This window comes from Molothrus aeneus, chromosome 3 (genome assembly GCF_037042795.1).
Source record: "Molothrus aeneus isolate 106 chromosome 3, BPBGC_Maene_1.0, whole genome shotgun sequence".
Taxonomy (NCBI): domain Eukaryota; kingdom Metazoa; phylum Chordata; class Aves; order Passeriformes; family Icteridae; genus Molothrus; species Molothrus aeneus.
The window spans coordinates 19,560,701-19,572,873 of NC_089648.1; the positions used below are offsets into that span (position 1 = coordinate 19,560,701).

Genomic DNA, 12,173 nt, shown 5'->3' on the forward strand with positions numbered 1-12,173 from the left:
ATGTAACTTAACACTTTCTCTGTCATGAACCTGTTATTCCAACACTGTAGAGGCACCAGCTGATCTCATGCTGAATATTCTATGGCTCTTCCTAGGCTTAGCACCTTTCCTTGTCCTGTTCCAAATCTTTCAAATTTCACATACCTAGGTCTCTGTCTGACTGTCTTAATATTTGGTTACACTGGTTTTCCACCAAATGGCCATGCCATTCATCATGTTTGTTTAAGATACCATATAACTTTTCATCCATCTGCTGTTAAAAATATTCACATCTCATACCAATTCAAGAGAGCAGCCTGACAGCTTATTGGTTATTTCCATGCTCAAATAAGTTGTATTTAGTTCTAGACCTTTTTTTCCTAATGGGGCCAGATCATCTTAAGTAATTTGCAAAAGATTTAAAGTTGCTGTGGGATTTTTTTGGAGTGGAGAATGTTTGTCGTCTTACAGTGAAAACAAAATACTGTAAAACAAAATACTTCAGCAAAGGACACGTTGTACTGAATAAAAGCAAGAGAGAATATTTTAGCTGTAATGCATCTACATTCTGACTTTTGACTTAATTCTTGACTTTTGATTCCAATATGAATGCTTTGTAATGCATAGCCTGTTTTTTCATTGCTGTTTAATTCTGTTACTGCTGATACTTCTTTTATTTTAAGATGATGGCTTGGCAAGGTGTTGGTAAATAGTGTGTACCTGTTAACATTATCAATAACCAAATTGAAAGTCAAGCAAATACTATCACAAACTGATGGAAAAGGTCACTGCAAGTGTGAAGTGTAATTCAGCAGGAGATAGTTTGGATTGTCTGACAGTGGAGGAGGGTACTTATAATGGATTTTTCCACAGTTTGGCCATGATTTAACAATGTATTCAAGGGAAGTACCTGTATCAATTAGCCTTCATTTTTTAATTCAACTCTTCATTTTTTCTGAAAACCTTTCTCTGTGAAAGTGCTTGTTAAAAAACTGGGAGGAGCTTTATTTGGGCTGCTTTGCCATTCTGTTCAGTATAGGTATGTTCTAGTTTTCCAGAAAAGTATTTGTTTCTAGCAAACAGCATATGGAGATCAAACAGGAATTGAGGGCTCTGTCCCAGTTCTGCAGAGCTCAGGCATTATTGCTTAGGCTCAATTCAATGTAATGAATTGTTGCTTTGCCTCAAGTCATTTAAGGCCCAGTACTTGCTTGGGAGGAGCCTTAAAGAGGAATTTGGTTTGCAATTGGTTGTTCCAAGCCATAAAATACTAATGCTACCAGAGCACAAACAGCTTTTCCCTCTTCAATAGTAGTTAAAGTTCTTGTTATCTGATACACTCCCAGTTCTCAGAGGACTTGAGAGGAAAGAAAGGTGACAGAGTCAGGTTTATTTCCCTCAAGTAGTTTCCTCATTCATCCCTATTTATTCTCAGGTTAGTTCAGATACATTACAGAGTCGTTTTTAATTGCATCTGAGTGTCTGAAATTAAGTTCTAGGACAGGAAGAATCAGGTATTACCTCTTTCCAGAGGAGAGATTTGGAGGAAATTCTTATCTTCCTGCTTCTGTCAGATGACTGCGTTAGCACAAAATTAATCCAAATCTGTGGCCCCCAAGATCTTGTGATGCATTTGAATGGGAGTTTGACCTAAAGAGAATCCTTAATTAACTGTATGTCCTTAGGGAGTTTCATAACATGAAGTTGCAGGGTTATACTCAGAACTCTGTTGCTTATGAATGTAGAAATCAGTGTGTGTTATTTTCAGTTTGGGGTTGTTTCTGAGGGTTTTTTTAATACTTATCATGACCTCTTTTGATCACACATCATCTAAGGTCCATACTTTTCAGCAAGTTAATCAGCTATTTTTGTAAAGAAAAGAAAAATTATCTGCTTACTCTGCTTCTTTAGGGGATGGTGTACCAGGAAGGTTCTTTGCAGCCCATTCATTCTCTTGGCAAAGTGGAGGAATCTAACAGCAGAATGCAGCATAAACAAGTTGACTTTTGCATGTATGCATCTGAATGTTGCCCATCTAACCCTTTTAGTTTAATATTTACTATATATATGATTAAATAGAATAAAACTCAGACGATCCATTCTTCTATAAGTTCCACTTATAGTGGAATCCACTTCTTTCTATAAGTTCCTCTTATAGTCTTGAACTTGGCACAGTGTACCCAATACTTTCAGTATCCTTTCCAAACAGAAGTCAAAAAGGGAGTGTTAAGAATCAACCTAGTGCAAAAGGCAATGACTAGGGGAAGACCCCACCTGCAGATGACAACAGAAGTGGGGAAAGGAATGCTGAAGCCCCTTGAAGTTCCTAGCCTGTCTTGTGCTGAAGGCTTGAGAATGAGGAACACAAGTAGTTACAAAATGCTTACCAACTTCTGCACCAGAAAGTTAAGCTCCACACTCTCACTGTGAATGTGGGAGCCATTAGCTGCTTTTCCAGGCCAGCTATTAAGGAGATTTTTCATATATCATCCCCTTCCTCTCTCATTTTGTCTGTCTTTTTGTTCTAGCTACAGACCTACAACACTACTCCTAAAGACATACAAGGAGGAAACAAAGAGGATGCATAACTCATTTTCAAATAGCCATATTTAATCTGTTCACCAGAGCAGGAGTTTTGGGGTATTTTGCCTTGGAATTGTAGCGCATTTAAATTTTGATCTGCCTGGCCATAAAACTCATGGTTTAGCATGCGCTTCAGGATGATTATTGAGTAGAGTTTAGTCAAATTTCAGTAGGTTTTGAGCAGCTTCACAATGCACCATCTAATAGCATAATTCCTGTCAGTATCAGGTATGCTGTTCTTTTCCTTAATACAGGTGTCTCTGAGGAAAGCAAAATTAAAGTCACTCTCTAATTCCTACATCTGACCATTTCTTTGGTGAAGACTCTAGCATCAGACCATAGATGGTGTTTTAATTGATCTTCTGCATCACTGTATTCCCATAGTTACGTTTTTTGTCACATGTACATTGTTTGTCTTGTACTTTGTAATTTATTTGGTTTCATGTGATAAAGCTGACACATCGGGCTGAACCCCATTTTTGTGAAGAATGTATTATCAGTTTTTAACAGACAGAAATTCCTAGTCACTGCCTATAGCAGGATTGGCTCCAAGACTGTTTCTACTCCCTTGGAATAGTCTAGGGAATAATAGCAATCTTCTAGAGATGGCTCTGGTAAACAGTATTGAGTAAAAGGGAATTTGCCAATCAGTTTTCCTACAAAAACAGTCTTTTAGTTAATGAATGTCTTCCAGTGTTTTAACCCACATGAAGACTACATTGACTGTGCTTAGGTATGTCTGGTAACTGCTAAATGCAACAAACCAATTTATGACATTAAACACAATATGATTAATGTCAATGACATAACCCAAACAAGATATATACAATCTGGCTAGATCTTCCACAGATAAAAAAATTGAGTTTGAATATTTCTATGTGTTGGCTTTAAACAAATAAGCTTCTCTTTAGAGACCAATATAAACCCCATCTCTTTTCTCTGGTGGAGAAAACGTGATGAAAACTGGGATTTGACAAGAATTTTTTGAAGTTTTTCTTTTCACTTTATAAGGGGGAATCAAATTATGTTTTGACTATGTAAGTTTCTAGTGTGATACCAGAATAATCATTATGTTGGTTGTCCTTTTATAGGGATAATTGTGTGCACTTGATGTGGCTGTTTGTATTACTCTTCGTGTTTTTGCCCTAAATAGTCTAGAGGGAGGTAATTTATAAGTACAACAATCACCTGAGTAATTCTGTGGTTCTTTCAATCTACAAGTGCATCGCTTATGATGCCTCATGAAAGGTGACTGAAAAACCAAAAGAATGTCATATGCCAGACAAAAATCCTAGATCAAGTTTAGAGCTTCGTTCCTTCCAAAGTATTACAACTAACTGTAATGGCATTTGACAGTATTGACTTTTTTTATATGACTTCTTTCAGCTAACTCAGCATTCTGAAAAAATAAATAGTGTTCTCTCTCTGTGATTGAAAGGGTTAAATAGTACCAATTCATTACCACTCACAAAAGGATTTATTTTCTTCTCATAAATCAGTTTTATTCCACATTTTTATTATTCCCTTGGGTCAGCTGCTCCAATTGAAATCAATACAAGTGCAAGTGACACAATCAATCTAGATATTTGATTATGGATTTGAGACTCCCAAGTTCTGCTCTGTGTGTTTAGCTAGTCTCCTTCTGATAGTGTCCCTGGAGAATGGAAAATTCTTATTGGCATCCATGAATTATGGGCATAGATTCAGAAACCAGATACTGTGATAATCTACATTTATGTACTGCTGCAGCTAGAGAAAGAATGTTATAACAATGGAGAAGCAAACTTGATGGTTTAAAAGCTAACTGGTTTTGATTTTTTTTTTTACTATAAAAGTCCCTCATGAAATAAACTTGATAAAATCTCATAATTTGTCTATAAAACCCCTCAAACAAAATGGATGAAATCAGTAACTATATGCTCTGTCATCAGCTTAAGATTGCAAGTGCAGCAAATGCTTTTGATCTTTGATGTCTTATGTCGAATGTGGTATTTTGCTACTTAGATTACTCAACTGTGCTGGGACACTTCCTCCTGTTCATACCAGGATAACAGTGCTTAGACACTGGAAACCTTTTTGAAATCCAGAGAAACTGGTTGTACTCATAGAATATTTTCCAGAGTTTGGTTTAGGTCATGAAGCTGCATTCTTATTGCGTGTCTCTAAGTGTGCAGTGTGGGGACTCCAGGACTGATGCCTCTTCGTGCTATGGCAGAAAAATGGGGTTAAAGTAGAGATTAATATAATTACAGCAGAGATTTAACACTATACTGAAACATACTGTTTTAAGTGGAAGGTTAAAATGAGACTGACTCAGCTACAAGACTCATTAGATGTTTCTGTGTTTATGAGAGAGTAATGAGAAAAACTAAAACAGTAATTCAAATCAAAAAGGTTTCTTCTTGGCAGCTTCATCAACAATTACAGAGGTTTTTTAGTCCAAAGCCTCATGGCACTGAGCTGAAAGCTCCAAAGGGTAGATGAGACCACACACTGAAGATTCCTTCCTGCCTGCCACCATGACAAAGCCTAATCTTGGCTGCAGTCATTAGCCATCCATGGGGTCTGTGCTAACTTTCTTGTATGAGCTCTCACATCAAGCTGTGGGCTTTATTCATATTTCAGTCTGTAGAATTAATGAGCACATAAATGCACATTACTTAGTGTTTGTAACACTAATAATCACTTATTTCTACTGACAGGAACATGCTTTCATCATAATGATTACCCATGCTTTGCCTTAGGGTTCTTGAAGTGCTCTGAAAATTTTCATAGAATCATATAGCAGCTGAGGTCAGAGAGCACCTCTAGGGAACAACCAGTTCAAGCTCTCTTCTCCAAGCAGGGTTAGTTGGAGCACATTGCCCAGGAAGAGTGTCCAGCTGGCTTTTGAGTATCACCAAAGTTGGAGACTCTGAGCAACTTCTTCCAGTGTTTGACCAATGTCAAAGTAAAACAAGGTTTTTTTTTATAGGTTTAAACAGAATTTCTTGTATTTTCTGTATGTACTCATTTTTTTTCTGCTGCTGTACATTGCTAAGAAATGTTTTGCTACTTTATGCCTTCACAACAGATATTTTTAATATTTTACACATTTTTAAGATCCTTCCTCCTCTTCTTGAGGCTAAACAACCTCAGTTCTCTCAAATCCTCATTGTTTGACATATTCTTCAAGGCTTTAATCATCTTTGCATGGACTCCACTCCAGTAAGTCCAGATCTGTGTTATGCTGGGGATCCCAGAACAAGATGAATTCTCCAGATGTGTCTCACCAGGCTGAATAGAGAGGAGGAATCCCCTTCCAGTGTCAGTCAGACAGACACATTCTGTATGTCTCAAGACAATCTAAGATAGCTCTACCAAATCTGAGTCTGTAAGAAGCCTCTTTGAGTGATGACTTGAGTACCATTCAGAAACTAATTGTCAGAAACTGGGTCTTCTAGGTTTCATATTTCTGCTGTACATGCCAACACAGATTTTGATCTTGTTCTTCAAATATTTTCAATTTTTCAGTTTTAAAACTAAAGGGCTTCTTTTAATTCCCAGGGGAAATGGAAAAAGATAAAATCTTTCAAAGCAGATAATGTGAAACTCTTCTTATTTACAGGGAAATTAATATTTTGGATTCATAATTTTTCCAGTTTCCCACAGCACTTTTAAATGACCCATTTTGACTCATTTAGTAACTTTCCTAACCCATGAGAGTAAAGTTTTCATGTGTTAAGAGAGTCTTTAAGTTTTGAACTCAGTTTGATGGACTGTGACCGTGATATGTCCATAGGAACAATAGATCTGTCAGCTCAGGAAAAGGGGAACAAGACAGTAGTGGTTCAAGACATTGAGGCAAAATATCAGCAGTGTGCCCGTCTGAAAAAAAAGAAAGAAAAAAGCTAACAAAAAAAAATCCTCCAAAACCGAATGCCAAAATATAAAAACCAACGCAATCTCAAAACATAAAACCCCCCCCAGCAGTTTGTTGAAAAGGTGGGTATGGCGTCTAAGCCAAACTGCTTCACAAGTCAATTTAACAATTGAGACGACAATTTGAGAATAGTTCATTATTACAGTTCTTAAGAAAAGACAGTTGCCAATAAGGCCAGGGAAGTATTTTAGCTGGTTTTCTACTGGGATAATCAAACTAATGGAAAGTGATATTTTTTTTATTCTAAATAAAATTAGAAACTCTATTAGAAACAATGAGAAAGGAAGAGAGGTAGAAAAGAAAAATCTTAGCTGGGAGGAAAGTAGCTTTTGTGGTAGTTAATGAGGCTGAAGAATAGGCAAAATCAACAGGCAAAAGAACACAAAGAAGTGTGCATATTCACAGAATTTCCCACCAAAGATGTGGTGTCAGAGACACAAATTAGCTGTGTCTCAAATAGGGACAGAAACTGGTGACAATGAGGATGACCTCAGAGGAAAGGCCGAAAAAAAGAGTTCTTGTTTAATTTTTATTTTGCTATTCTAATCTTATTAACTTTTTCTGTGGTTCAAGGAATAAGGCTTAAACTCTGTATGCTCACAGTAATATAAAGCTGGCATAAAACCAACTGTGTTTGTAATAGTTAACTAAGTAATCTTTGTATAGATCCTCACATGAACTGTTCCTTGAGCTGGATTTTTGCTGCCTTCAGTATTTGACTAGTCTTCTGCAGTGGTAATAGTTCTGCTTCTGTCTGCTTGAATATTGTAGGGCAACATGTTCTGTAATTTAAAAGAGGTTATCAGGACATAATGGACCTATATCTAAAGTATGGATTGGTATTAATCACAAATGCAGTGATATTAATAGAATTACTTGGTATTTGCCCACACTTGTGAAATATGTGTCTTTCTCTGTTTAATACATAAAAAGGAAACATCTAAATTTATTACCTTCTCCCTTAAAAGCAAAAATTTTGATCCTGATGAGAAGAGTACCTTTAAATGTGCCCAGATTTGGGGGGAAGAAAGTTCTTATATGTAAGGTGAATGTGTTAGTTTGTATTATTTCTTTGCCATGAGAATGGTTTCATGTTGTACCATTTCCTGCGCTCCTCACAACCTTTGTCACATGAATAAGATATCAGGATGCTAATGACTAATATACAGTATTCTGTGTCTGCTGATGCTATACTGTACTGCTGTGACCTTTGCAATATTATGTATTCTGATTGGCTGTGCATTTCACCTATTCCCCACAAATTAATAAGGCTGTAAAAAGGAGAGAACTTGAAATCGCTAGCCAGTCAAATTACAGAATATTGAAAAGGTCAGAGCAGCACAGCACACAGAAAAAAATTATGGAATATATGAGGCATTAAAATTCTTGTGACAATGATTATAACAAGAATGGAAAAGGATACCCATTTGTGTTATTTCAATCTAGTGAACCCCATAGGATGACAGACCCAGGACAGCAGTAATTTACACACCACTGCTTCACAGGAGCTTAATTCCCCTATTTACAGGGGTGCTGAGTAACAGGAATGCACATCTGCTTGGGAGTCCCCTGCAAGTGTCCACTCAAAACCATCCTGAACCTTCAAGTACAGATACTCAACAGCTAGAGTGCTCTCTGAAGCTTAGCACTTTTAAACAGTGATTTTGAATGCAATATGTATTTCTGTGTCTTTGTTTCAACTATACATAACTTTTAAGTATATTTATGGATATTCTTTAGTCCTCATTTCTTCATATGAATCTTTTCCTGAAAAACGGACATACTTTGATCTGGCATAAACTAGGAGTAAACTGGGAACAGCAGAAGTATTTCTCAATTAGCCTTAAGCAAAGAAGTCCTGCAGATAATTTTGGGGAGTTATGGAGAACTGAGCAGGAAGGCTAGTAAAAGAACAAAACCAAAACTATGCAAAAATATGGAATGATTAAGGAGCTTAGGGAAACCCTTCATGTCTGCAAGGGATTTGGGTTTTCTTAGGAGGTTATAGAGAATAGAGTCTCTTTGCCCTCTCTTGTCTGGATTTATCTTTTTGTGTAGGTGTTTGCATGCCTTAAGCATTCATGGGTCTGGTGAGCCATTCATGGATGTGTAGGAGTTTGTTTTCTGCCCATTTAGGTTGCTCACGTTAACAGAACTGTGGGGGAATCTCACTTGTTGGGGTGCTGGTGTATGTTCCTGGCAGGAATCACAAGGCAGAAATGAGGAGGTGTTCTGATAGGAACTACTTGTCTGAAGTAGAACAATGTCTCTTAGGACTCCACACTGCTTTTGGATCTGCAATGGACTTGCTGGTGGACTACAGTGGGACTTGTGGGCCAGCATGGAGAGAAAAACACCCAGGAAGACTGGACAAAGGGAGGCCTCATCCACTTATACTCACAAATTGGGTCCACACTGCGGCAGTCTGGGCAGGAATGGCATGGAATGATATGACAGGGTTATCGCTGTATCGCTTTCTGTCAGGCTGAACTGTGTGTCTGCATTTTCCAGCCCACTGAAAGTACAGTTTAGGCAGTGAGAAGTGGCAAAGCTCCATATTGCAGGTCAGCCACAGCAAGACCTGCATTTTAAAAATGTTCTTCTAATATTTTATTTGCCAGCAGCAGTAACTTCCTTGTCTGGGAATTGGGATAAAACACCTTTTGTCTGTGTAAAATTTGGGCTAGGAAACTTGCAAGTACTCTTTAGCTTTTTATTAGAAGCAATGAAAAATTTTGAGCTGCTATGTTGTCTATCTCATTGTAAATTTGCAAGTTCATTTTTGAGCTGAATAAAATGGTTATGTAATTACATACTTCTCCTAATTATTGGGTAATTATATACTTCTTATAATTGCCGAGTAATCACTCTGCTATAACAAGAATTTAATGTTACAACTAATTGTATAATTACTGTATATTAATGTTGTTATCCAGGCAACTTGGAATAGTGTTATCCTTTTAATTCATTTTCTGTTACTCGAAACTGTGTTTTTAAAATATAGTATAGTTAGCCATTGGAAGAAAGATTAAAAATGGAATAAAAGTAGAGGAACTGCATAGCTTCCTACCAGGCTGAGGTGGATGAAATGAAAATATTAACAAGTTATATCTGTACTGTTGATAGGAAAATTTTCATTGTCACATGGATATGGCATATATAAATTACTGTTAGACAATTTCTTGAGGTTAGACAATAATGTTAGACAATAATGCTTGAGGTTTGACTCTATCCTATGTGCTGATCTGTTAACACTTGGTTAAAAATGTATTTTTAAACTTTCCCAGACATTGGAGGTGAAACGTTTGAAAATGTGTCTATTTTTTTCCATAGCCAGCGGAGTCCTTAAGTGTTTAATGTCACTATGATCTTAAGAATGTGTATGTCAAATATTGTTGCACAATCTTCACAAATAATAAATCACAAACATTGCAAAAACGGTGATAGATAATAGGAGAAATGTGCTTTGTTGGACTGTATCTTCTCCCAAATCACACACAGGGACGGTTTCCCAAAGGTGCAGAAGGAGGATTTGATACACTATTTAAAAGCTGAGATCAAGTAATGCAGATGCATTTTTCTAGTGCTGGTTAAGTAGCCCAAGTACATAAGAGTAATCTCAGGCAAAATAACTTTGTTTCTGCAGCATTCTATAAATGGAATGTGTAAAATGTGGTTGTTCTTGCATGTAAAGAAGCTTTGCCTCCACTGCTGTACCTAAAACAGGATCTCTCAGATAAACTTCAGTGAAATCCAAAATGAATCCATCAAGCTTCATGAAATCATTCTACCTTCACTCTACTGTAGTCTGTTTGGGTGGTCTGGTGCTATGGTAGGGTCCAGTCCAGGTAGAATTTGAGCAATGAGGAACTAAGCTGCAAGGCAGTTTTATAAAAAAAGAGTTTTGCAAATCTGTCCTCTTCTCCAAAACCTCAAAAAATAAGCTTTTTTTATGTTACAAATAGAATAACTGAAAATACCAGTGCTGTTTATAAACACCAAAATAAAGGAAGGGCTTGAATTGGTACCATAAGTGAACCAAATTCTTCATAAGAGTACCCAAATTAGAGGAAAATCCAGATCACTCATCCGTGGTAAAATGTAATGTCAGCATGACTGAAAGGTACTGCAAATACACCTTAATGCATATCATAGAAACATGGAATATATGAAAAATTGTTTCTGATTTAACAGCATTTTGGTTTTAGTAGTTAATTTGAAACTTGCATCAAAATGTTTAAGTCCAATAAGTGTCCCTTAAAAAATTAATTTTAAAATTGATTTTTCTAGGGTTTTTTTGTAGTTCTGTCTTATTTAGGTTTTGTAAAAGACTCAGATGTAAATATTGAATCTTCTAGCTGTGACAAAGTCTTAATTGATTTACAATATTTTTACAGTTATAGTCTGTTTACTCTTGTTCTCATACCTGTGGTCTTAGGCTTGTGTTATTCTTCTGTTGTTTGTAATACAGAATTTTTATTGACTTCTGTGTGAGAGCCCTCCATGGGGTGATGGATAGTAATAATAACAATATTATTTGTTTATGGCACTTCATATACTCAAAATATAAGATGATATTTAAGTGAGTGAGCTTGGCTCTGAGATATGTGACTGAGGTCTTCATTAAGTCAAAAAAATGTTACTTGACAGATATAGTTTTTTATTTTCTAGTCTAACTAGGTATTTTGGAAAGGTTTTGGTTTTTGTTTGTTTTTTTATTTATTTTAATTTTTATAGGGTAGAATATTGTCTTATCTTAAGTTTGAGATCTTAAAAGGGTTGCAAAGGACATGTAGGTTGCTGTGATGTCCTCTGATGATTTCAGCTGATAAACTGAGTACTTCAAATCCTTGTTTTGTCTTTGAGAGAACTGCAGGCCGTGCTGGAAAACCTCTGTAACTGCAGACGACTGTTTGTTATGCATGCAATGGAATTAGCTTATCAACTCCTAAGTTAAGCATTTTTCTAGCAAATTGAAAGTGTTTTGCCAGTCTTTCATGGGTATAAGAATTATCATTAATATTTGGAATCTGCAATTATCACAGAACTGTTCTGGAACTTCTGTTTGCAGTATATAGCAATCAGCTTTGCAGCTGCTTCGTTTGTGTATTGGTTTATTTTCTAAGATTTACAAATGCCACAAACTGTTGGCAGAAGGAAGAGAAATTGTGAATAATAATTTTTCTTCCCAACAGACCAAAAATTTGTGTGTGTTACTGGTATAAATGGCAACTCTTCATTTGAGTAGAAATAAGACTTGGTTCATAAAAACAGTGAATTGTAGCAGATGTGAGCTCTAACATTTGTTCTTTCCCTCCCTCTCTTGTTTTTCCATAACAGATAATGCTAATTATTCTATTGTAAATGATACTCGGATGTTGTGCAGCAGCAAGGAATTCAATGTATGGGTACCCATTAAAGGACTAATTCCATTTTCTAACTACACAGTACAAGTGAATGCCTCCAACAGCCAGGGCAGCTTGATAAGTGATGCTATAACCATAGTCATGCCTCCAGGAGGTAAGTATGAAAAAGTGCTTTTTCTGTGCATGTAACAATTATACAAACACTCTGTTCAACAAAATGTTATTTATTATGGCAGCTGAGGACTGAAGTTCAGAAGAATATGTTTGTATTAGTAGTTCTTACTCACAAAATTCTTTTTGGCTTCTAATTTGTCACTTTGTTC

At 36.4% G+C, this 12,173-nt stretch overlaps 1 protein-coding gene across 1 annotated transcript in view; it reads left to right on the forward strand.

Annotated features, from left to right (window-relative positions):
- Window positions 1-12,173, forward strand: part of USH2A (usherin) — a 375,341-nt gene that overhangs the window by 203,994 nt on the left and 159,174 nt on the right. Inside the window, exon 38 of the mRNA XM_066546427.1 lies at window positions 11,825-12,004. Coding sequence (XP_066402524.1) covers window positions 11,825-12,004 — 180 coding nt within the window. The remainder of the gene's footprint in view (window positions 1-11,824; window positions 12,005-12,173) is intronic.